Genomic DNA, 27606 nt, shown 5'->3' with positions numbered 1-27606 from the left:
TATTTCACTATATTGTAAATTTTGTAAGTATACTTTTAAATAGTGAAAGAAAATGAATAAATTTATTGTTATTGAATATAAACGATATATTGAGTGTGATTTTTTATTAAATGGGAAAATATTCACATTGAACTCCCAAATGCCTCCATAAATGTATGCCATCAATTTCCACAGCAAAGTATATCAGGTCAAAGACAAGTGTCCTATTTTATTATAAAATACGAGTATTATTATAGTTTCTTAAATATATAAATCATATTGTCCATTTTGATCGTTTAACTCTTTAGACAAGTTCTAGATTTATCAGACCGATAAATATGCAGTAAATATAATCCTTATGTCCAAATCTATTATGCGATCGAAGATAGCTCTCTTGTTATTACCCTCTCTCTGGTATGGTACGCTTCACTCAGCGAACGGGGTGGGCAGGAAGTGGACTGCAGGCAAATGCCTTTATAAAGATAACGCTCGGCCTACGCGACTGCAGCTAAGAGAAACGTGTTTCAGGCGAACTCTTGGCCAGCCTTTCAGCTTGTTGTGTAGCCTGAGATACGGATATTTTTAATGCGTTCGCTGCAACTTGAAAGCCAAACATGGCACATAGATCGATTGGAACGAAAGTGTTGATAAGGTAAGACCAAGAGATAAAGTCAATCAATCAGCGGAGACAGCGTCTTTTTTTAAATTGACTTAATTATCTAGACTAGAGACTAAAAATAGTTGCTTCACATCGAAATTGGTAACTTAATATGCCAATTGGCTGCGAACAAGCCAATGACTTGAGCTTATGAACATATTTAGAGCGCTTGAACACGACTTTGAATGGGTTTTATTAATAAATTATACAAAATATTTGGACAGCAAAACAATTTGATGTGAATGACAACAAAAGATAGTATTGAGTTTCAATAGAAACTGGTTTGTGGTCTTATCGCAGTTGTTATTTTTCTTTTGTTATGTTTTGTTTTCCGAGCTAAGAGCATTTCAGAAATTATTGTTAAATTAGTTTGAAAATTGTCTGATCAATTTTCTAAGCCAAAAACTTGGCAAATTCCCGAAGCTGCTGAAATACACGAAAACTTTCACATTGCGTCCTTTCAACTGCCATACACACACAGAAAACTTGCAACCAAACAAATAGCTGGCCATAAGAAGTTGTTCAAATATTTATTTACTTTTTCAAGTTGTTTCTTTATATCATTTTTTTTTTTTTTCTTCTCTCTTCTATTCTTTATGTATAAGTCCTTGGGGCAAAAGTTGGCCGCTACTTTTTGCACCTGGCTTAAGTTGTTCTGCTGCAAAACTAATAACAAATCTTTTCATTAGTTGCGTTAGACAAGTTAGTTAAAAAAGTGCACTTTAGGCAAACAAATGCGAGTCTGTATACAGAAAACAATAGAGCAGAACAGCATAAGGAGAAAAAAATTGTCTAAGCCAATAACCAGCAGGCAGCTGCCGAAAAGCCACAGTTGGAGTTAGAAAACTGACTGCAAGTTGTTGAAAAGTTGCCACTACCCTAACCATAATGAAAACACAACATTTAGTTAGCACTTGTATTTATCTAAGGCAGACACACACACACAGTGAGTGCAGCAGGCACTGAGTAGGATGGCCAACAGTTTTCCATTAATAACTCAAAAATGTTTTCACTTATATAAGTTCAGTACACCTTTTAACGGGCTCTCTGGGGATGGCTGCTCGCAAGTGTCCTTTAAAAAGTTGTGTGTTTCTTGTTTTTCATATTTTTCTTTTGTCCCATGTTTGTTGGGCAACAAACAAATCAAAGGAGTTGGCAACTTGCTTTGCCACTCTATCGACTTGTTGGTAGGGGGTAGAGGAGGCGTGGCAGTACAATGACTCTAACAACAGCAGGGACAAGTCATGACAATGGCAATTAAAGCAACAACGTTGGCAACAGACAAACTTTGGCCATAAAAAAACATTAAAAGCAAAAACGAACCAACAGCCAACAACTATGGCAAAATGGGTAAAAACTCTCGTAATAAACGAAAATTATGATGATTTTCTATTTGGCATCGCGTTTTACAAAATCATTTTCAAAGTCCAAGCGCAAAAACAAAGCAACATAAAAGCCATTCGACAAAGGAGCTGAAAGACAAACACACAGCCTGAAAGAGAGCGAGAGAGAAAGAACGAGGGGCAGATGGAGATTAAGACGGAAAAACCGAATGGAAAAAGAAATTAAATGACAGGAAAATATATATTAAATGATAGCAACAATGTTTATTGTCGCGAGTGCGTTAAGTGAAATCATTTACAACTGGTTTAGCTGCCCATGAGTAAATAAGAAGGAGAAGCTTTCTTCGACACGCCGCAAATTAAATATCCTAGTGATAATACGGCTTAAGGAATTTCAGTCAGTGGTTAGTAAGAAACAGATGGAATTTAGTTAAAAAGAACAAAAATATTTAGTCACACAAGAGCTCGTTCCTATGGCAGCTATATAATATAGTGGTCCGATCCTGCGGGTTCTAACATTTGTTCACAAGCATGTGACCTTGTCGACGAAGCAGTAGTTGCCGATCAAGAATGTGTTTGCTAACCAAATCATGAAAAATGTATAAGACCCTCTCTCAAAGAGTGTAATGGCTTAGAGTTTGGTAAAGCAAGTTGATAAAGAATTAAGTAAATAGTGTTATTTTTATATAGTTGTTGCATTAGATAAGTTCACTAACTATAGTGAACTATCGTCGTCACGAAAACAGAGTGCAACGCATGTATTAAAAAGGGGCAGCAACAAACAGATTAAGTTCCTGGTGGTGAGGTTCTTTGAATCAACTTTTGCATCAAGCTTTCTTAACCAAGATTTCCGCTCACATAAGGTGTTTTTTTCCATTTTGACATATATTTTCAAACATTTAATAAAACAATTCGGTTATCAATTTACAATTGCCCGTTGTACTGAGAAAATTGCAAGCTGTAAATTTTTTCATATACAAGATGCGGGCTACATTTGAACTCTACCCTAAATAGGTGACTATCGTTTCAATTCAAGCCCGATTAGCAGCTATTTTCATTCATCTCTGTATGTAAAGTTCCTGACTGACTGACTAATTGATGATCAACCCACAGCCCATACCGTAAGAGCTACAAAGCTAATGTTTTCACTGTAGTTACCTTTTGTGATAAATGGGGTTTTGCGAAATTCCACGTGCAATCATGGAAAAATCGCGAAAAACGATCAGCCCCAATCGCATTGTCAAATTTCTTTGTTCAACTTAATTTGTGTGGAGTTTCACACTTTTCGAAAAGTACATTCCTTCTTGCTGGGCCAAAGATTTGGTCAATCGTCTTCAAACCGACCCCGATTAAGAAAAAAAAACGTGATTTTTAGTCGATTTGGGTCAAAATTTAGATTTTCATTATTTTAATGTCAATCGATAGTACTGATCTTTACGAGTACAAATTGGTATAAAATTCCAAAATCGGACATTATTTGGCCGATATATGCCAAAAAATCATCAAGAAAGGCTGACTTCAAACAAATCGTTTTTAGGTCTCCAACTTTTTTTAAGCCATCGATTTTTAAATTTTTTGAATACAAATTGAGAGTAGGGATCCATAATCAGACAAAATTTACCTGACTGATATCAGTAATTCCATCCCAACTCATGGAAAAATGTGAAACAATAGTTTTTAATAGTTTTTGGGAAAAGTCGCTTTTGATATTCTAATCAGTTGGTGTGTGTCTGCCCAGAGCTTTCAATTGTATTTTTCAGAACGCAGTTCGTAATCGAGAACCTTCTAATACTTACATTTCAATTTGTATTAAAATTCATATGAAATGGAAAGCCTAAACGAGTATGAGCCTCCGAAACCAAGGGGCAGGTGGGCCCGGCTGATGCAAATGGTTGACAGCTCGAAGAGAATACGATACAGTTCGATTAGAGAGGCACGCCGAGCTGTGCTGAATTTCTTTATCTATATAATATTTCTGGCACTGGCATCAGTTGGTAAGCGATTAATTGGCATCTTTAGCGTAGGAATAATCCAGCCTCGTCCTGCAGTGACACAGACAACCAACAATATTCCCATGTACTATTTAAACGATGCTATACACAGGCAGGTAATAGGTCGTCGGGTGCCAATGGAGCCTGGATTGATAAGCAAATTTACGGATATTGACTCTTTGGATAGGTATTGGGACTTTGTTCTGTACACGTTTCTACCATTGCTCGATTCAGGCGACTTTAAGTCGATTGATAAAGAGTCCATCTGGGAGTTCACCAATGAGACAAATCAGTTCGATGGGATCTATGGTGACGTCTACAATCGAGTCATACTGCATGGAAATGTGCTGCTCGGACCCCCACGTTTTAGACAGATTATGGTAGAGAGTGGTCACTGTAGAAAGTGTGCCCCCTTCACCAAACACATGGGCACCTGCTATGCTTCCTACACGTGGTCCAATGAGCGCCGCACGGACTACCGCGGCACCAAGTGGGCCAGCATGTGGAAGGACGGTGCATTGCCGATCGTTGGCGAGATTGAAGTCTATTTGGGTGCCGGCTATATAAAGAGCCTCAGCTATGACAATGAATTGAACTTTCGTCTGGTTGAACACTTACGCGACACCAAATGGATCGGTCGCTCCACACGGATTGTCCTAATCGAGCTCAGTTTGTTTCACGTTAACACTCGCCTCCTCGAGAGCGTCAAGTAAGCAAAAGCAAAGTAGCTTGTCTTTGTTCGATATAATTTTATTTGAATACTCTAGTTATGAAAATTCATCTTTTTTATAACAGTGACAGACGATTAAGTATAACAGCTAGCTGGATTTAGTTAACTCCTCTGTTTGTCTGCTTCCCTTCAATCTAGACCTAAAATGTGTAACTATACGAAACGAAAATGGTTTGCCTTATTGATTTAAGAAGCTGTATATCGTAGTTAGTCGGAAATGGGTAAAATTTGAACTAGATCAGCATCTGCAGCCGAGTTAATATAACCATTTCCGTTTGTCCGCCTGTCTCCATGCAAACTAGTCTCTCATATTGAAAGAAATCGTCCTGAATCTTTTCACAGGTTCATCCGTCTGTATCATGCAATATAAATGTTAGTACCGGGTCGGACCACAATAACGAATGGCTGTCACACGGTTGATCGGTTAAAAACCATTTACTTGAATGGAAAACATCTTTATTAACATCTTAACCAAACCCTACATTTACTATTCTAACTATGCTTCTAATATCTATGATCGCACTTCAATATTTAAGAGTTTTTTAGGAAGAAAAGATATTTTCATTTTTTTTCTTTACTACCCTCACATATCTGCAAAGTCGTAAGTCGAATGTCTACAAAAGTATTTTAAAGGGTATTTAAGCTGCGGCAGGTTGCAGAAGACTTTTATCACCTGCTTTTATTATCCTTGGTAATTAAATTTAATGCCCGGCACACAGGTTAACGGTAGAGCGTCCAGCCACCGGTGGACTTGTACCCAGCTACTCTTTGCGATCACTGCGACAGGAAACTTTCTTTACCGATTCCAACTGGGCTATACAAATTGTAGTCTGTAGCTACTATCTGATGGTCGTGCTGTTTACCTTTAGAGAGATTCGACTTATAAAGAAAACTGGATTTTGTAAATATATCCGCAATACGATCAATTTAGCGGACTTTACATGCTATTTGGTAAGTGATTCAAAGAGTACATATACATTTTATTAAGTTGTATAACTTAAATTCCTGGTCACGAGGATATCAATTTATCCTGCTCACTTACCAGATATAAATATATATATATATATATTTAATATTCCTATTAAGACATTGGCAGCCCGAGGATAGCTGCTAATTGATCCTCTTTTTGATGACTTCTTTTATCCCTCAGTGTTCATACATAATGCTGTTGATCCAAGTGATGCGTTTCTTCTATTTTAACAAAATCATGAATATTGTAAAGACATCCGATAAATATATTAATCTTGACTGGGCTTCTGTACTTGCCGTCATATACAACAATATAGCTGCACTCACTATTTTTTTGGCCTGGATTCGTATATTGAGCTTTTTGGTCTTTAATCGGACATTGGTTATATTTGTGAATGTCGTCCGTGAGGTGCGTGAGTCTGAAAATAAACGCAATTTATCTACACCTTTCATGCATATAAATAGAGGCACAAAGATAAGAGAATATAATTGCATAGCCTTTACAAAGTTAAATTTTACTAAGGCATATATACACCATGCCGATAAAATAACTTGTGAAGGGTTTTAATCAGATATCAAAATTGTATAATATCGATTTTAATTTAAACGAGCAATACTCTGTATTTGACGCGTAGCTTGTAGTTAAATCAGGTGTTTATCTATAAACCGGATTTATTTTGGACTTTTTCTGAATTAAAACAGTTAAAGGAAAATATTATTTCTATACTCTTCTACATAACAAATATATATTTCTATATATTCTTATTTTTTTCCAGAGCACCAGCGAAATGGTTGGCTTTCTTTTAATGTTCATTGCCGTGTGCATGGCGTACGCCGAGTGTGGCATGACATTTTTTGGGCACATCGATAAACAGTTTTACAATCTATCATCTGCATTGCTGACCATGGTGAGATGGGTGGTGGGCGAGTTCAGGTTCAATAGCTTCAAGGTTAAAGAGATGAAAACCGGGATTTATTTCATTTCATTCGTAATAATTGTGTATGCCTTGCTGCTGTTTGCCTTCCTGGCCATCATCAACTGCACATACGACGAGATTCAAGCCTCTATGAAGACACGCGCCTCCAAATTGGGTCTCATCATTCGTTTGTTCTTCCGGAGTCTGTACGATATGATCTACTACATCTTCTGTGGCAAGCGCAAGAAACGCGCAAAGCACGACAAGGACATGCGAAGTGAACTGGCCACCGATCAGCGCATCGATCCCCAAGAGGCAGCCGAGCGGGCTGCCATGCGCCGGCAGTTGCTCCAGTGAGTCGTTCAAGGTGCTTCCCTAAGACCAAACTTCAATATTAGTTTATTGCAGAAATCCGGTCACCCTGACACAGACCGAATACCTGCCCAGACGCATGGAATGGTGGGTGTTTGTCGTTAATCGCCAACTAGGATATCAACAATGTATACAATTTACCACACTCTTTCGCAGTGCTGCAAAGCGCGTTAAAGCTTTGGAAGAGGTAACTGGCTCAGTGCTGAAGCGCCTCATTGGCTATTATAACACATTGCTCCGCGAACAAGGCGAAGAGCAAACATAGATATTTCTGACCTAAGAGGAGCTTAGCTAATCAACAATGAGAGCTCCCAATCTCTTTTTAGGAAGCCCAAATTTTATATGAGGTAATTCCGAATTCTTTAAATATTATTTACCTAACTAAGAAATACTAACCAATTTATTGTTTTTATTTATCATTTGGGAATATTGAATGAACGTAACTGAAACATTTATAACAAATAAATTGACTTCAAGTACTTGTTCAAAGGCGCTGCATAAGAAATCTATCGATAAGCCCTTAGACCGATTAGGAAAAGTTCAGATTCACTGGAGGAATTTCATTTAAGAATAGCGACACCCTATCACAAGCGTCTAACAACGAAATTAACTTTTTATATAAGCGGAAGTTTTTATAATTTCAATTTGGTAACCTGCAATCCCTCCACTCTGTCCCGCCTTTGTGCGCTGCACTAGAGAGCTCATTATGCGCTTTGTAATCCCTGTTTATGTGCCATAATGCTTATAAGTAGAAATAAAATAATAAAAGGGCATGGTAAAAGGGCGAAACGGGAAAAGGAAATGCCGCACAAACTGAAATATGAAAGCGCAAATAATGTTTAAACAATTTGTTGTCCTTTCGTCTGATTTAATGACCAGTCGTCAAGTGGAGCGAACTTCATCCCCCTACCCCTCCTTCAACCCACTGCCTATGTTTCGCCCAGTGCCGATTGGACGCTCGTTTCCATCTGGACAGTTCTGACTTTGCTTGTCGTTATAATTTGCAAAACTGTGCACAAAAGAGGAACAAAAGCTAGCAAAAGTGTACGAGTGAAGATTGGCCAACTAGAATATACCCTGAATCCAGCTGCCGTTACATATATTCGAACTTTATGCTCAAAAAATAAACACATACGAACTGTCTGCTTTTCTGCCCCTACTCCCATAGTAAATGCATTCTTGGTTATCTTCGGTTTTCATTGTCCGATCTTTTTTAAATGTGTATACGAAAACTATTTGATGTCTCAAAAACAATGTTTTTCAATATACCGGAAACAGCATCATCCTGATCCGGAACAAACGTTCCTAATACATTCTGAAACATATCCTTTCGTCTGTTGCCTACATTTCCACAAAACCAACATACCCATGCACAGCTGAAGCAGGGTATAACAGGGAGGCAGAAACAAAAAAACAGCAAAAAAAAAGGAAAGAAATTAGTAATAAAATGGAGAGCAAAGTAAAATGGCCGGAGGAGTCTGAGCGGGCGGCGAGCAACTTGTTGCTCCATGCGCCGCTCGGTAACAGGATGCCACTTCTCGTTGCCCGTTGCCAGGCATGCTGGTGATTTCCTGTGAGGCGTCTGCCTCGGCGATGGCGGCGGTGGCATCGGCTTTGGCTTTGGCTTCGGCGTTGCCAACTTGCAACTGGCGACTGACGCTTCCTGCAGCATCCACATCCACGGCGCGATATTATTATTGCTTTTGCCATCCTTTTCATACACTAACAGCGTGCATTAACATTTTGTCGCACATAATGTGTAACTGCATATTCCCAAAGTTAAGCATACATATATGCATATTCATGTTTTTCCTCCTTTGTGTTGCTAGTAAGCAGATTTAATGCCGATATCCAATTGTGGCATATGAACTACTCTTTAGAATACACTATTACTTATTATTTAACAAAACAAGTTGAAGTTGTATCGAATTCCAACTAAATTTGTATTCAAATTGTCATTCTTTTAGTGGTTGTTTCCACTTTCGAGAAAGGAATTTGTTTTACGGTGAAGTTTTACGTTTAAATCGCACAATAATTCTCATTTTGTGGCTCAGTAAATATTGATAAGGGTATTTATTAGTCGGTTCTGTTAACTTTTTTTTTCTTTGCGCTGCTTTTAAGTTATTTGCTGCTCTGTAAAAATGATTATTTTCATTCTAGGAGTTGTGTGGCAAGTGGCAAGTTCTGTTGGCCGTCCGACAGCCGCTCCCCCTGCTCCACGTACCCTGCTCCCAGCTGGCTGCCCGGCTTCTTCTTGCCACTTGAATGACTCATTAAAAGTGATTTCATTTTTAAAAACATTTTTCTCGCTGCGGTTGCTGACGGCATCGTCGGGCTTAGCGCGTTATCAGCAGTCAGAGCCGAGTTCTCTTGGCCTCGTTCCTCTATCTCAATCTCTCTCTACCTCTCTCTCTCTCTCTCGCTGTGCTTCTCTGTCTTCGTGCTGTTGTCTTTTATTTAATTTACTTGGAGTTTACTTTTTTAATTCGCTTAGCTACTTTTGGCTGAACCGTCTTCTGTCTTGCCTCGCCGTTGCGCTTCCTTTGTGCGTAAATCCTTCACAGAGAAAAAGGGACATTTGCCTGCCAGATAAGCGCTCTGAGTCACTCCGAGCTGCTGTTCTTGTTGTTGTTGTTGTTTTTTGTTGTTTTTTGTTGTTGCTGTGCTCGTCCAGCTGCCTAAACGACTTGACAGTTACTTTACGTAATAGGATACAAAATTGCATTGCTGCTGCTGCTGCAACTGGAACATCAGGAACAGCCACTTGAATGTCGCTTGTTTGCCTTTTGTCAGCTTTTTTACCTAATTCCCCAGATTAGCTGCATTATGCGCCACGCTGGGCGCATAATAACAACCAGCCCAGACGCAGGCCTAACGCCAACGTCCCTCCTCTTGCCCATGTTGTCATCGTACCCGTTGTCGTTGTCGTAGTTGCTGTTGCTGTTGCACATGTGAGTGGCCACTTGAGCAACAACTGCAACTGCAACTTCAACTGCAACTGCGATAAGTGATGACTACTAAATGGACCCACGCACAGCACGACGCGATATGCCCTTTGCCGTTTAAGCCCACACGCATTAGGCAAACAAACATGTGAGAAAACTTAAAAGTGCAGATTTAACAAGTTTGTTTTAATAATTAATTATTAGGTCAAGCATTTAACTGAATAAAATAGACATAAATAATATAAGTTCGCTTATTAGCGAAGCAACAAATTCTTAGTAATTAAATGAAGTAAAAGCTTAGCCTGTTTTTCAGCCTCAGTTTTGTGGAATCATTGACAACAGTCTAGAGCATTAAACCATATCCCAAAATAGATTTTCGACTTTGTAAAAACTGCAATAAGAAAACTTCAGTTCCAAACTAAAAGAATAAGATTAACGTGTTTATACAGATAGACATAGTTAATTCTGGCAAAAAATAAATGGTCTGATATACCTTTACTGTCGGGTACCTTTCAGTATGTCCAATACGTCCTTAGTTCTTAATCTTAAACAAACAATCTGTAAGGGTTGAAGGTGTAAAACGTAAACTGTAATTTTAAAACATAGCTAAATGTTGGTTATTGAGTTTATATAGATACATAATCATCATTAGACCTGGTCTCAAAGCCATTTTCAAGTTGGACTTCATTTGCGATAAGAGAATTCACATTGACACACGCATATATTCAAAATGGTGCAGACTTCATTAAGTTCAGATCCGTAAGTTAATTTTTCTCAGTGCATACACTTACACACTTTCACACACACACACACTCGATTAGCTTTCATTTCAGCGGGCGTTTGCCAGTGGCCAATAAATTTCTATTTAACCGTGGACAGCGACTGAAATAGGGGCAGAACTAGTGATGGAGCGGGGAGATGGGGGGTGGTGATGAGGGTGTGGTGGAGTCGGAGTCGGGGTCTTGGAACTAACTAACGGCTACTGTCGGGCCGCGAGCGGAGCTCCAATGAAGCGGCACGTGGAAATGCTTATAATTGCATCCGCGGCTCCCGCCTGTGCTGGGACTGAAGCTGGCACGGGGCACATGCAGCAATAATTTTGACGGTTGATTGATCAAAGCAGCAGCCGGCGATGTGGTTGTTGTTATTGTTGTTGCCGCTGTTATTTACTGTGTGTGTGTGTGTGTTTTTTTTATCGGTGCTCAACAGCAGAGCAACAGCAGATAGCCGCTTATTTACTTAACTTGGTAACAGCTATTTTACATGCCTTTTATTCATCAAGCGCACATCAACTGCGCTGCAACATTGAGGGTTGTTGCAAGATACAATTTACAAGATACAGATACACTGCTGCTGATACATAGATGTATCTGCAAGTAGCTGCTACAACAGCTGACTCGATTAACTGGCCCTCTGTCGCTGTCTGTGTGTGGACTGCGCTCCGCTGCAATAAATCAAATTTTGAATCGCCTTCGAGCCAAGTTAAATTGCCAGCCGGAAGCCCGAGATGCGGGAGTAACAATCCATTATTGATTGCACACTACAAAACAGTTTATCAATAGTTTGAAGTAGGTTTTTCTTAGCGGAAAATCAAATACAATGTATTCACGGTCTTACAGCCAAGTCAATTGCTGAAAGGAAACGCCATTCGGAATATTTAAAAGGATTAAATTATCTCGCTTAGCTTGGAGCTACAGATTACTGGGCAGCATTAGCAAGTGTTGTGCTTGAATGCAAAGGGTATTACGATTTTGGAGCAACATTTTGAAGATTTCTGCTCTCAACAGTTGATTTGATAACTGACTGTAGTAGTCTCTCAGTTTAGCGCTGTAGCAATAATTCAAAATATATATTATGAAAAACATTTTAGTTTTTCAGTATTTATTAACTAACCTCAGGAGTTCTGCAGACACCTAATTAATCGGACTACTATATAAGATGATTCCCATACTTATCCGGAATCTGCAATAAAGTATATGCACACTAAATTTGGTATTTCTGAGACAATGGTATTTTATATTCGCCTGTCTGAAAATTGCCCTTGTTTACTTGTGTTTGAGTAACAATTTATTGAAAGTACAACTGAAAAGCATTATATTTCAGCTTGCCATAACATTTTTGTAATGCTAACAAGTTACAGATTACAAAGCTGTCTTTTATATATTTCTCTAAAGATTTCTTAATAAAACTCAGGAATTGGTAAATTCTGAATTCAACTGAGATGATTTAAAGTATTAGGCATGTCATATGTTCATTTATTTTATTTATTTTTGTTAAAATCTGAAAAAGCTCAAATGAAATAATTCGTTAGAGGCATTCTATGCCAAACATACGTACTTATTTCGGCTACCAATTATGTGTGCATTTTCCTGTCAGTCCTTAAACAATCTGTAGTGCAAAATACCAAACCAGAAATGCACTCGATATTGGCAAATATGTACAATTGAAGACAAAAAGCAACATTTCTGTTTTAGATGAAGAAATTCTTCGTTAAATTCGCAACATTGTCGCAGAGCAATCAATGCGAATATTGTTTTGCTTGTTTCCATGTGAGAGCTCTATAAAAATGCTGCTGTGCTCAATGTTTTGTTACCTATGACCTGATCTACTCTTTATGCAAGTCACACACACACACACACACACACACGCACACAGACTAGGAGAGGGGGGAAGCGTACTGTGTGCAACTGTTGCAAGCAGTTGGGGCCAAAACAAAGCCACAAGGCTGTGGGTGTGCACGTACGAGTATCTGAAAGATACACAAAATACACACAAAACACCGAGTGCGAGTTGTGGGCACGGATTTTGGCTTAGGCAAATGCAGCAAATGTAGCTAATAAAACAATTATGCAATGCAGCAGCAGCAGCAGCAGCAACAACAACAATCAGTTCGATGCATTGTGATGGCCTTCCACTGGCAACATCATCATCTTCATCATCCTCGTCAGCGGCAACAGCATTGTTGCAGTTGTTGCCTTTGTATGCCATTGTCTGCCTGGCGGCCAGTAACTGTAACTATGCGAAAACTAGGCGCAACTACATGTGTGTATCTGTGTGTGTGTGTGTGTGTGTGTGTGAGTGTGAGTGTGTGTTGGTTGCATGAAAAGTATGCCAAACAATGGCGCCTCCAATGCTAGGCCACAAAAGCCGATTCGCGCCAGTCCCAAGCCCAGGCTCCGGCTCTGGCCCATGCCGAGCCATGCTCAGGCCCCACCTCTCCGACTAATGCATGTGAAATGAAATGCAGGCGGCTCATAGCCATCAGCTTTTGACTGCAGCATAAGTTACATTTCGGACACCAGCCGAGTTAGCAAGATGCCCAGACAAAGGCGTCCAAACAAAACAAGAGAAAAACTCAAATAACAGTCAACTACTTACAATTGCTCAACTGGGATATATCCTGCATTCCAAATGCATTCTCATTCTATTTAACCAGCTTGTTGCAACTTGCGACACACTTTGCTGCATCAAATATTTATTAATCGTTTGACTAATGCCTTTTTATTGATTTGCCATGGACTGTTGGCTGGCGCTCAATTTCTAACTAATTTTGATATTCGAATGCAGTTATAAAAGTCACCCATCACCCTAGTTTTTAAGGCGCCTAAGTTTGTTAGTTTAATGCTATTGGGCACAGCCTAATTAGATCGATATATTCCGAGCTGTCTTGTGTACATTTAAACAGCATAAAATCTGATCAAATGAGAACAAGTTTTTAAACCTTTTCGTACTAATGTCCTCTAAGTTGTTTGCTGAATTAAGCTCTCAGTCTTTAAGGTATATGTGATTGTATCATGAAGCGGCTGAATTTGTTTATAAAAGAAAATAAGCACCGATTTCTAAATCAATTAGGTAGCTGAGAGCCCACCGAATATTCTAGTTCGAGCTCTATTAAATGCTGAGATAATTGGACTACAACCCAAGACAAGCCTGGACATATTAGATTCAAATGAGATTCTGATTGGTGAATCCACATACATATGTCCACATATATTACTTATACATTCATATCATTAACGTAAGTTTGCATGCATTTGATATGTGCAATCCCCAAGGCTAAATATTCAGATCCTAGCTTAATACACTTCTTGATATAGACAGCGATATGTTTTTTAATATGTTAGATATATAAAAAAGTAACCCGAAGCGCTTTCGGTTCTTTCTTTTATGGCCTTGCCGTAGTACGTAGCTATTAGACAAGCTATTTCTATTTGGCATAGTTGTACAGTGTAAACCCCCGATGAGAATTTAGGTAGCATATAGGGTATACAAATTTTCGTTGTAATGAAACTGGCTCGCTGCGCTCATCGTCCATCGTCCAGCGTACGTCGTCGCATGTATCTTTTAGATAATCTTCATTTCTCGTTTGCGGCTAATGGCCTGGCACTGGCACTGGCTATGGCCAGGGCACTGGAACTGGCCAGGGCACTCAAGGATATCGCCTGGCATTGCTGTTGCTGTTGTTGTTGCTGTTGCTGTTGCTTTATGACCATTGGGGTACGCAGCACTTCACTATCTTTTTACTCTTGGCTCTCTTAAATGGGACACGTTGCGGTTTCCCTCTGCGTTGATGACTAAGTGAGCCGTGAGGCCAGAGTCGAGTTTTGAAGCCAGTTTCAATGCATTCGCTACTTGCCTTTTTTGCGGTTTCACATGCTCAAACACATGCGCACACACTCATGCATCTCTCACTCGTCCAAACACACACGTGCATATTTAGAGATACTCAAAATGAGATACAAAGATACATTTGGACTTCCTACCATTTTAGCTGTTTGGGTTTGATGGGCGGCACACACGACGAGCCAACGTTGCGCTCAACAGGACGGACACAACCCTTCAGACTGAGAACCTTCTCATACTCTCAGTCCCAAAACGCAGTCACGGCTCCAATTCCAGACGGGGCCGCTTCCTGGGGCTGGGCTCAGCTCGTCGACTATGCCGAAATGTGTGCCAGCAGGCCGGCCGAGATTTATTTTTTTTTTCGCTGCTTTTTTCTTTGCCTCGTTTTCATCTTCGCAAAATGTGCATTGAAATTTGAGATATTTGCCTTGGATATTACTACAAAAGGCCGGGCCTAAGGAGCGGCGGCATAACCCGACCCAACCATCATCTTACAGTTAAACGCATCTTTTCTCAACTCTTGTCGTCTTCGTCTGGGCCTTTCGTTTCGGGCCTTTGTCGCGTGGGCGTCAGTTAAGATTGGCTTTTATTTTGGCTTGCCTGCAGATCTTTGGCGACGACAACGACAACGATAGCCACATTGGAATGTGACTGAGAAGCGGCTTTCATAATTCTCATACATTGGCTTTTGTCTTTCAAGTGTGTGGCGACATCTCCCCACCAGGCCGCCTGTAACACTGGAAGCTCCAACTTTTGTGTGGGCTCAATGTGATATTATTGTATTAATAAACCACGATTATTTTCTTACAAAGAAAAAAACTGACTACTCGATGCTGCAGTTGCCAGTTAGTGGGAAATCGGGCTATTTTCAAAACGCCTTGCACCGAAAACAGACTTGTTTTTCTTGCAAAAAATTGATATTTTCACAAAAAGCTTTCAACATGACCGTACAATAAATTTAAATAATTTTATATCAACTCATTGCAACATGTAGTAATATAAATTAATTATTTTTTAATATATTTTAAAAACATAAAATCTTAGTATATTTATTATATTTAATGCTATTATTGTATGTTTACATAAAAAGGATATTATGTTTTTGTGCAAATGCATGCAACAAGCAGAGGGAAGCATCTCCGACGCCAATTATGTATATTTATATATTCTTGATCTGCATCATCAGTCCGTCTGTACATCTGTCTGTCCGTCTATTTAATTCTCTTATTAGGGTGTAGCATACTGTGCTGCTGTGTTCCTTCCATGTGAGCCTGCGATTAAAATGAACTCCAAGGTATGCGAAGTCCGTCTTGATGCTTGAGGAGTTCAACTGCTTGGCTTCTGCGGATGGCAAATGTGGAGCATGTCGACTTTCGCCTGTCGATGGCAATTAGTCGCTTGGATGTCCACTTCTGAAAATATTAGGGAAACGTGAGAGGCATATTATTTTAACGATCGAACATTTAATTTAATGCAGCATTGCATTATTCACAGATAAATTTTACCGACATTTTTGTTTTTGCTGCAGATGCAGATAAAATGAAATTTGATTTTCAGCTTTTAAATTAAAATTGTTCAATTAATTGCGAATATGAAATTCTTAAAATATTTTACTAAGGTAACAAAATAGGCTGAGAATTTGCTTTTAATATTTGTTGGTTGGTTTATTGACAATTCTTAGTTTCATAAAAATTATTTAAAAATATTGCAAAAGCAGCTTAGCCAAATATCTTTTGCAAAACATTTCTTTAAATATAAATACAATTTGCACATTTGCATTCATATTTAGAAAATGTAAGCGAGCAAAACGACTTTTTCAAACATCAATGAACAGCAAAATTCAAATAGAATTATTATTATTGAGTTCGTGCTGAGATTTTGATTTGAAAGCTGGATTTTGCTTTTGTATATGTTTTATTTATAAATCGAACATGATTTCTTCTTGAAGCCCCATCATTTGGTTTACTGCACTAATATGAACTCTCTGGTACTAAGTTGGCATTTTAAAAAATGCATATATAACCATAAAGCAAACACAGCTATACAATATAAAATTCCCTCTGCGATTGAGACATGTATTATTCAGGAAATCCCCTTTGAAAATTCAATTGTATTCCATTTCATTGTCCGTTGCTCGGGCAGCGCATAAAAAAATATATATATTTAATTAAAATTAAAACGCACAGCAGCCACGAATTAAATAAACAACTTTTAATTGAGCTCGACAAAAAGTTTAAGCAAACATTGCAAAAATGCAAACGTCATGTGCGATATATACAGCATAAATGCTGTACATGGATGCAAATATATATATATATCGATATATAAAGAGGCTGACTCGATTTCAGATATTGTGTGCCCATAAACCAATTACAACAACAGCAAAAACACAGAAGTACACAAAAGTACACAAACACAAACAAAAGTAAAAATTAAAAATAAAAAAGGAAACAATAATAATAACTGAGTGTGACACATGGCAAGGAAATGCAATTAAAAAATATGCCTTTTAATTGGCCAACGCCGTGTGGCCCCGGCTACACCTTTTGCCCACCTGCCGTGACATTAATTTGAGTTAGCTTCACACAGACAATTGCAATGCCCACATGCTGTAATCCGAGAAGTGCTACGGTATTTCGTATACTCTTACAAGATTTCATGAATTGGTGATCAAATGTTGTTTAATAAACGCTACAGAAATACTTTAATTTATTTCACAAACATCTTAATTTAATTGGAACGCAAAATTTTTTGTAATATATTTATATATATATACATATATATATGTCTTATTTTGACAAATTATTTTTAAAAAAATTTTAAATTTATATAAAAATATGAATGCCCATTTTCATAGTTGTATCTTTGATATATTAGTGTATTCAGACTTCGAAACAAAACATTTATTATATTTAATTAAATTGTATGTCCATTTGCTAAGTTTCGACTAAATTATGAAGGGTATTCAGCCTTCGAAAGACACAATGTTTTGTTCAGTCATGAGCAAACATTTTTTTTGTGGAGCGAAAGTTTTGCCAATCGTAATTTGAGACACTTATTAATCATAAAATAATGTTAAGAGGGGCAGGAGGCTCAGCATCGAGAGATCTGTGTTATTGTCACATGGAGCGTGTGTGTGGGGCGCCACTTAAATCAAAAATCCGAAAGCTGCATGCGGCTCAGTAAATAAAATTGATGGTCTCTGCATTTGGCCGATTGGCTGAGTATTGTTTTACCAAAGGGTTCGCCAATAATTTGTAACCATATGCAGCAGGAAATTACAAGTCGTTGAACTAGAGTTTCATCGGGCCGGCATTTTACCAGAAGGGGATAAACGCCTGAAATAATGGGGGTGTAAAGGAAATGAGTTTGTAATATTAAAATAGGAATTGTAGATTTTAATCTATATTTTTTTCTGCGTGTAGGCAACAGAAGAACGCCTCGACAAAAACTAATTTTGGTTCGGATATGATCAGCAATCAAAATTAAAATGTGTATATACAAATTATTTAATTATTATAACATTAACATTTCAGATATTCTGACCAAACTCGACATTTATAAGTTTAACTGCGATGCTTTCATTTATGAAAGAACCTTACCAACAAAAGCACGATCAGTCAAAAAATAGGCTTTTTCAAATTCGGGACTTATTAGTTCCCCTTTGATCCTGAATACCCTTATCAATACCCTTTATCATAGCTGCTACAGGAAAGATCGGTCGCATAGTAGGATGACAAAAGGGTTTGTTCTCAAGTATATTTTCATCAAACTTAGAATTTTCGCTTATTTTTTTTCTTCACTGTTCTACAGTGTATTAAGTCTTCGGCGTGCCGCAGATATCCTTACTTTCTCGTAATATTTTTATAAGTATATCAAAGAAATTAGTGTTATTTTTAAGTAAAGTATTTGGTATATTCCATCTTTTAGAAAACTTTGGTGTTTATATAAATGATTATTAAAAACAAGAGTATTTTTATCTTTATCATAAACTCTATCAAAAGCTAATTGTACAATTTTGAAATTTTGTAACTGAAGCTCACAGAGCAGAGTATTTAAGAGCGCATAGCTTAGCCAGAGCAGAGTTCTGCTCTGCGTGCCACATATGAGGAGAAATAAGAACCCAACCCAAGCCCATGAAAATTGCCTTTGCTTCACTATCCATTCACGCCGCAAGCCCTGCTCCCCAGTTGGCCATCACATTTTTAGCATTTGACCCTTTTGGCCTCTTTCCCACATCCTCTGACCATATGCACAGCCACTTTGTGCTGTGGCAAGGCTCCCATCATGGCCAGCAAAAAAAAACAAAAAGAAGAAAAAAAGGAAAAAGCATTACCCAAACATTACATAGCCTACCCCTGATGCTGCGTACCCCCCCGCTTAGGCTGTCCTTCATTTGGCATGCAAATGCGCAGATCGAACTGATAACATCAGGCCAAATTGTAAGAGGAGCGGGTGCGGGCGACGGCGGGCGGGCTGCATAGTTTTTGTTTTTGGTGTGCAAATAACAATGCCGCCAACAAGCGGGAAAGCCTAGCCAGAGTATCAGACAACGGCGACGGCAACGGCAACGGCAACGGCAATTGCAAGAGCAACAAAGTGGCAGACAAACTTTGCAGAACGCAGATAGTTTCGCAAATTAAATTGCGCAGATGGGGCGGACGAGGCAGACGGAATTGGGTCATCATCATCATGAGGATCATGAGGAGGAGGACAGCAGCGGCAAAAACCATACATATGATATATGTATCAAAGCCAATAGGCCAAAAAAGTGCCAACGCGAAGCCGTCAAAAACGGCAGCAGCAACAACAACTGACATCAAGCCATGATGTGGCAACTGCAACACTTTCGCTAACAAGCCGCCACAAACAGCCAAGTTGTTGCCACGTGGCGCTGTCTGTCCTGACAGCCGCTAAATGTGGCCCGAGGTCACCAACAGCGTTGCGGCTCTAACTGCAACTTTGACTTTAGCCCATGTGCAACTTGCAACTTACCACGTGCAACGTGCGCGACCAGCAATGTGCAATGTTGTGCGTGCATAAAACATCAGCGGCGCGACCCACAACCCCAGCCCAAAAAAACCAAATCCTCGCACCCACATGGCGCAACGCATAAAGTTTGGTTATAAAAATGTTAACAACGCTGTCAACGACATGTCGACGAGAGCGACGTGCAACACCAACAACTGCTGCAACAACAACAACAACAACAGCAACAACAACGACGACACTGATCACTGGGCTAAGTAATAAAGTCTCAAGTTAGTTGCTGCTGATGGCAACTCTGGCAGCGCTGCGCGAGAGTTGCCTGCATCAGCTATGCAGAGAAAAATGCACAGATGTGTGTGCACACACACACATACACACACACACACTCACATTCATTGGCACACACACATAAAACTGGCATTTTTATGGCAAGTTTTCGAAAATGAATTTTTGATCAACTGCAGCAAAGTTCAAACGCACACACACATCCACCCAGCTGCTCACAGTCATGTGTGTGTGTGGGTGTGTTCGAGCATTTCTTTGAAACGTGCAGCTCAAAACGCGCCACATGCCACTTAAACTTGGACGCCGCCTCCTCCTTAAATAGCCAAAGAGAAAAGTTCGCAATGAAAACTTAAGAGACTCCATTAAATTTCATGTGTTTGGGTTTCCATATAAAACAAAAGTTGCTTTGGCAACCATCAACCAACTATATACTAATCGAAACTAATAGAATGTTTATTTAAAATGCAAGGTTTGAAGGCAAGAATATGTATATGTACAAATATATAGATCGAAGCTGCAAGCCAAAAAGAACTATCGGTTCAAACCCAGTCCCTGGATTTCTACTTAAATTTTTCTTTGAGTCTAGGTTTTGGTCCTTGCTTGTTAACATAATTGATCAGTTTTTCAATTAACAATTCTATTAACATTTAACATTAACATTTAAAGAAATCGTACATATATATATATATATATAGAAGATTGGCATCAGTTAGGTAAATACCACAATGTCTTTTATACTTTTGAAAAATGTCTCTCTCAAAAGGTTTCGTCTTAAATCAACAGGAGACAATCTGTACATAAAAGTTTAAAAAATATGAATTGCTTATCATTGAATCTATTTTTTTTTTTTTGTATAATTATTATATTAGAATATAAAACATATAATTTCTTCTTTTTTCATTTTCCTTATTTGCCTTCACATTGTTCTATTTCTTGTTTTTTCTTACCTCTCAAATAATTAATTTGTTGCATGCTGCTCGATTTTCATGAAATGTATAATACAGCTTCTCATTGCCACACAATACCAGAATCAGCTCCATTGTCACTTTAATTTGCACATTTGGTTGTCAATAGAAAGAAAGAAAGAAAAAGTGACTGACTAGCTCATATTTTAGATTTCATATCAATCAATTTGCAAATATTCGATATGATTGCCACGAATATTTTGCGCATTGGCTTGCTAGCTCAATTTTGAGCACACACCCAAGCACTTATACACACACTGGCTCATACACAAACACACACGCACATGCACACACACACACATTTACTGAAAAGCCACTGACAGCTAGACCCCAAACCAATGGCCCATTATCAAAGCAAAAGGCGTTTGCCCAAGCTACTCTCACACCTCGAAACTCATTTGGTTGGTCGGTGGTTACTTTTACCATTTGCCTTACGGCTGCTGCTGCTGCCTGCCTGCTGTGGTTTTGTAGCAGCTTCCTTTGTGCCCCACCAGACGAGAGTGAAGGCTGCAGTCGGGCAGAGTGAGTGGCAAACCATCAGCTTTGCTTTCTATTACACTTACATGACACATACGCACACATACACACGCACACACACAGGCAGACAATTGTCGCCCCACATTGACCCCGAAATGAAAAAAAAAAAAAATTACATAGCTAGGAAGGAGGGTTGGGGAGTTTTGGGGTGGCAAAAACCGAAACGTTGTAAATTCATAAAATTTGCTGTTTGATGCGTTTTCAAGTAAATTGAGTTCCAACCCTCAACGAAGTGAAATGAAATAAAAACCACACCATACAGCGACCCCAAAGGCGCAGCCCCTTAAGCGAAAGCAGCAAAACCGGGCACAGCAGTGAGAAGCGTGCAGAGAGAAGCGAGACATTTGAAGAGATGAGTCGAGACGCGTTGGCGACGCACGCCGCATGTTAAATGTCATTTTTATAGCGCTTTGATTATATTTTCTATTATCGAAGACATTTCGGCAACACACTCACACACACACACACACAACCCTCAAAATGTTTGGTGTGGCAAAAAACACCCCCCAACCCACTTGGCGCAGCCACTTCGCAGAGCTTAGCACGTAAGCCACTGCGACATATATATAGTATATACAAAAAAAAAAGAGACAAGAGTGAGTGAGAGAGAGAGGGTGCGGGAATTGAAATGTGAAATCAAATTAAATTAAATAACATAAGCATAATAATGTGTAATAATAAATGATAAATTATGTGAGTCTGTCCAACACGGCGTATGCATAATTTTCCCAATATATAAACCAAATGTAATCGCATTGAGTGAGACGCCGCACACACACACACACACACACACACACACACACATCACATTTTTGCATAACAAATCAATGCTGAAATATTAAAATGCATTTGCCGCAAACGAGACAAGCAACAACAACAACAACAACAACAGCAACAACCAAACAATAAATAACTAAAATTCATGTTTAAATTTCATAGAACTGGCAGAGAACGGAAAATATTTGCATTTCCTAACAGATATTGAGACATTGAGCACTTGCAGCAAATGCAAATTGTTGCTGAACATAATCAAGCCAGCCATGCCACATGCATGCTATATAGTATCCATATCAATATATACACACACACACACACACACACACGCAGACACACATGTGCACTATCTATAGGCTGAGCGCTGTTTTAATTATGAGTGAAAGAGATAGCGAGTGTGTGTGATAGGAACAAAAGGCTTATCAATTTTGCAGCTTCATTTGGTAAATTCTTAAAACCGAGCTCTCTGTCTGTGATTTTTGTGTCACCTCCCCCGGGGGCATCTTTGTCGGACAGTGGCCCTGGCTCGGGCTCGGACTCAACCTAATCTAGATGCATACCACAATGTCCAAGTGCTTGGCATAGTTCGCGGACAAAGTTCGTGTTCTATATAAGGGAGAGAAGAAGAAAGTGCGGAATTAATCTAAAATTGTTTGAAATTAAAACCTATAATTATGGATACATACTCCTTTTCCATACGATAATTTATGCCGTAGTTGTTTTAAGTTCTGCGTAAATATATTTGTTTATTACACATTTGGTTTGTTATTGTTCATATTATTATATTCATACTTGGTAGTATCCATATTTCTGATATATTCCGAGCCTCTGTGTTCTCTATTTAAAGTTATGCAGTTTCCACTAGGCCTGTTCTATATGTCAACTTCTTTCAATATTCTCGGAATCGGATTGGATTGGTGTTCTTTATTTCAATTTTGATCAAATCTTATATTTTCTTTTAAGTTGGCAATATAATTGAATTTTTCATTATCTTGAAAAGTTACGGCATTTTCCACTGATATAATGCCTACATAATTTGAATGAGTAATCATTTTTAGAAAACTATCGAACCTGTTCCACATTTCGATTTCGATCAAACGGCTCCAATTTTGGTGTTCCTTATTTCGACGGTCGTTCTCAAAAGTTATGTCTTTGACTTCTGTTTTACTTAATAAATAAAAAAAAATATATATTTATTATATATAATTTTTGGTAATATTCGCCAACCCTCCGCGACACACTTCGCATGATGACAAAACCCATTTCTACTCAAACAAAAGTGTATTTATAAGTAAAAAATCATGAGGCCCGCATGCGAATTCCATAGTGTTTTTCTTCGGAACACTTGAAGCAAAAATATTAAATAAACACAAAAACTAAGAGTTTGATATTCTCTTGTATTTTATTTTTGCATTTTATGCCTGACTGCAAGGCCGGCCACAATGCGTCCTAATGCAGATTTAAGGGGTGACTGGCTTTCAATATTTGCCATACTTTTAATTTATACATCAATTACTCTAGTCTATTTTCCGTTTGCTGAACAACAACAATTTTTTTGCAGCCGCAGAGAAATGTGTTTTGCTTATGTCTCCGTGTTTGTGTGTGTGCGTGTATTTTTCTGGGGTTTTTTGGATTCCATATTGGGCAGAGCTCAACATAATCCGCTTGGCGCTTGCCGCTTAAATGCAAACAAGTGTACTTTTATGTAAATACTAATAGATGATTATGTAGTTGAGCAAACACCAACAACAACAACAGCAACAACAATAACAATCGGTCACACATAGTTACATGTAGACAAAGTGCACTCAACCAAGAGGCAAAGCTCGTTTGTAGTCGAGCATTTGCATTGTATTTGTTGTTGCCTCGAGGTCATTATATATCGAGAACAGCAGTTGCCAAAATGTTCCCAAAAGCTTTTGTGTGACAAGTTCAGAGGGAACGCCGTGAAGGGGGGCGGGGTCGTATACAAGCTAGTAGGGACTAGGTGCAGGTCAAGGGGACGGGCCCGCTTGCATTACATGCTTCAATTACAACAGCTACAACAATAACAACAACAACACAGAAACAAAAGTAACGACAATGGACAGCAGCATTGGGTATTGTCGCATTGTGGAAACAAAACATGGAAATACGAAAAAACAAAGAACCAACATATATCATGCATAGTTAAGCATGCTAATGACAGACTATGGATACCCCGTAAACAGTAGAGAAGTATGCCAAATAGAATGTGCAAATTCTAAATAATTTTAAAAATAGCAAAAGAAGAAATGCGAATTTTAAATATTAGAAAATACACCCAACAAAATAAAATAACATAGAAAATGAATGAAGCAATGGGTTAATATCAATTACCTTCTATATTATCAATATATAACCAACTTCTCGTAAATAGAAATCAAACAAACAGATATAAATTTCTCTTTTAGACACATATATTAGGAAACCCCCTTATACATTCCACAAACAGGGTATTTAAAAAAAGAAGTAATAAAAATCCTAGCAAGAGGGACATGAAAATAAATGTCATTGACTAAATGACAAATATCTTGACTATTTTTTTTTTTTGCTATCGTTGTTGGCTGCATAAAGTACAAACACATATAAATACAATTTATAGATATGCATATCTATAACTGTGTGCAAGTGTGTGTAAATAAGCGGGTGCATGTGTGTGGGAGAGAGAACAAACAAGCATGTAAAACAATCCATAAAGCCAAATAAAAAAGCGTCAAAGACAAAGGCAAAAATGTTTCAATATTTTGCAAATGTTTGCAAGCGTGTTTGCTCATCAGTGTGTGTGTGTGTGTGTGTGTGTGCTTAGATGGCGTGTGTGTGTGGGTGAGTGTGTGTAAGCTCTAGTGTAGTTGTCAAATTAGTGAGAAACACAGAAAGTTGGGTGCTTGTGCGCGGGGTCAGGGTTCGAGTTGAATGCAGTACCAAAATATACACACAAAAGCTTTTTCAGCTGTCAAAGACAAAATTACAAATGCGGCCAAAAACCAAAGGCGAAACACACTGAAACTCAAACGAAAGGCTGTTGACTAAATAGCAACAGCAATGACAACAACAACAACAACAAACGAGAACAATGGCCAAAAAGGGTTCCTGACTGGTGATTGACCTGTTCACAGAGAAACGACTAAACAAAAAAAACGAGAAGCTTTGTGCGACGCTCAAAAGTAGGCAACGTTTTTTTGCATGCGAGCGCACAAATTCTATTTTATAAGGATAATTGAAATTGATACTGAAATCCTAAAGGAATATTGTGGCTTTAATATGCAAATCACATGGTTTCTTAAGTAGACCATAATTGGGTCGGATCTGTTAAGCAGCATTTGCTGTGCGAGCACACTTTGTCGATTTAGTTCAATTTGAGACTTATTTGGTGAGAAGGCTCTTCAATATTTAACTGCTAAGCCCAACAGAGTTCCAGTTGCACAGCTGACATCTTGCTTTGTACATTTGGAGTTTTATACAATACAATATATTAATGTCAAACATTTAATAAGCTACAAAAGAAAGGCAGGTTTTTATGCTTTAAATATATAATTTTATAAGCTAGTGAGTAACTTAATTGAAACTAATTCCCGTCTTTAGTTAAATCACACAGTTTACTGTAAATCAAATTCTAAACAAATTGATTGTAAACATTTATTACAAATGTTATCGAGTTGTATTGGTAGTCGAATACAGCTTATATTTGGTATTGGTACATTTGTATATGTGAGTGACAATATGTGTATATGTATATGTATGTGTATAAAAAAAAAGTTTTTCTTAATACAGCCCTTCTATGAGCTTCTCATGAAATCAAGTAAGGCCTGCAGTTCAAGTTTAACACCCACAGTGCTGCAAATTTAAGAGCTTAAGTAGACCTAAATGTTGCCCTTCTATGCGATTCTCATGAATTTAAGCAGACTTACAGAGTTTCATGCTTTGCTTGCAGTGATGTACTGGCAACCTATTTTTATAATTTCTTTTTGTCTCCCACTGTCACTCACCTTTTTCTCTTTCTTTTCCCTGTTTTCTAATGCATCTCCTACTTCTTATTTCTTTCAGCTAAAACATAGCCATAAATTAATAGTTCGTGCGTCTATGAATACTTGGGTAAGTACATGTTTATACAAATACATCTTTATACATAAATAGTGGAAATAACAATTATGACTAGACATGGATTATAAGTATAATATCTTTGACCTCATGTGCTTGATCAGCACGAATGCCCAAAGGCATTTATTAAGTGAGAAGTTATTTAAATACAACTATTTATTTAGAATCAAAATAAAATTAGAGAGTGCTCTCCCTCTATTTATTATACAATTCTATTTGTAGACACAGTGCGGTTTTTATAAGTTATGCAAATAATTAATGCATACTTACGAGCACGCAGCCAGACCAATAGCATTAACCAAAGCTACACGAAATGGCTCTGGCCTTCAAGCCGATTATACAGACCAGGCTCGCTTAACTATATGGTGGATTAGCATGTAAAACATCGTTTACTCAACCAAAGGGGCGTTATAAGTTATTGTTAGAGTGTGGCGGGCGGTCTGTGGGGCTGAGGGGTTGGTTGCTGGTGTTGGCGTTGGCGTTGGGTTCAGAGTTCAGCAGCAGCAGTAAAATGCTTCACGCCCCTCAGTCAAATCAGTGATAAACACAAAGGCAAACAAATGCGACAACTAAGTGCGATAAGGATGAGTACAAATATATTTATTTATATTTTTTTTTACCCAGACGCAACGAACAGCAGCTAAAGGTCAAAGTGCAGCTACGTTTACGATTACCAGGCGCATTTATTATTCATTAGATGTATACGAAAACATGCAAACTACACTTCACACTCATCACACACACACACACACACACACACACACACACACAACACACACACACACACACACACACTCATAGACTGAACAATAATAAATATTGTAATGGCTCGTCGAACAAATATAAATTGACACATAGATAAAGTTTCTGGGCGTCGGCTGTTGCCGCCCAGGCAGACATTGTTCATCATGATGATGATGATGTGGCCGATGATGATGATGTGGCCGATGATGTTGATGCTATTGTTATCAGGCAAAGTAATGATATTTCAATATCATATGTGTATTCGTGTGCTCGTCTGTGCCGTGGCTATTCCCGTGCATTCGAGCTGAGGTCAGTTGCCTGCCCTTGTTGCGGCTCAATTTAATTTCTTCATTTTGACCTTTTTATGGCCTTTAAATGTCTATTTCGAAAATTTTGTTGTCATCTTTGTCATACTGCTCATTATTTTTGACAGTTTTACAGCCCGTTTTCTAAGCACTCTTGTTTCTCTTTAAGCTCTTGTATTAATTAAGACTTGAAAATAATTAAGCTGTGCAAGCATAACATTTATTCAACTTTTCTTTTCTACATTTCTTGTAGTCAACTTTCTAATTATTTAATATTCATCTATAGAAAACGTTGTTGATAAAACCTACTAGGTATAAACTTAATATAAAGTAGTAAAAGGGATATCCTGAACCTTCTTTC

At 38.3% G+C, this 27606-nt stretch overlaps 1 protein-coding gene across 5 annotated transcripts; it reads left to right on the top strand.

Annotated features, from left to right (window-relative positions):
• The first annotated feature begins 3627 nt into the window (after positions 1 to 3627).
• On the top strand, positions 3628 to 26177 carry LOC6628534 (polycystin-2-like protein 2). Of its 5 annotated transcripts, none has more exons than XR_004304639.2 (8): positions 3628 to 3974; positions 4029 to 4680; positions 5421 to 5652; positions 5852 to 6079; positions 6447 to 6940; positions 6996 to 7046; positions 7116 to 7306; positions 26143 to 26177. XR_004304639.2 is itself a non-coding variant. In XM_032438387.2 (7 exons), exons 1-7 carry the CDS (start codon positions 3806 to 3808, stop codon positions 7222 to 7224), a joined length of 1935 nt encoding a protein of 644 aa, XP_032294278.1. In that variant the 5' UTR covers positions 3628 to 3805; the 3' UTR covers positions 7225 to 7378. The 5 variants fall into 5 exon arrangements, 1 of the variants encoding a protein (XP_032294278.1); XR_004304638.2 differs by lacking the exon at positions 26143 to 26177 and adding an exon at positions 7450 to 8114; XR_004304637.2 differs by lacking the exon at positions 26143 to 26177 and adding an exon at positions 7437 to 8113.
• Positions 26178 to 27606: the final 1429 nt, after the last annotated feature.

Source organism: Drosophila virilis, chromosome 4 (assembly GCF_030788295.1).
Source record: "Drosophila virilis strain 15010-1051.87 chromosome 4, Dvir_AGI_RSII-ME, whole genome shotgun sequence".
In the NCBI taxonomy this organism is placed as follows: domain Eukaryota; kingdom Metazoa; phylum Arthropoda; class Insecta; order Diptera; family Drosophilidae; genus Drosophila; species Drosophila virilis.
The sequence above is the reverse complement of the archived record's forward strand: the minus strand, read 5'-3'. Positions and strand labels throughout refer to the sequence as shown.

Excerpts from the sequence above, each read along its gene's own strand:
- LOC6628534 (XM_032438387.2), top strand. The coding sequence starts at position 3,806 with ATGGAAAGCCTAAACGAGTATGAGCCTCCGAAACCAAGGGGCAGGTGG. Across the intron at positions 3,975-4,028 it reads TCTGGCACTGGCATCAGTTG|TGACACAGACAACCAACAAT; the intron begins GTAAGCGATTAA and ends CTCGTCCTGCAG. Across the intron at positions 4,681-5,420 it reads CGCCTCCTCGAGAGCGTCAA|GTTAACGGTAGAGCGTCCAG; the intron begins GTAAGCAAAAGC and ends CCCGGCACACAG.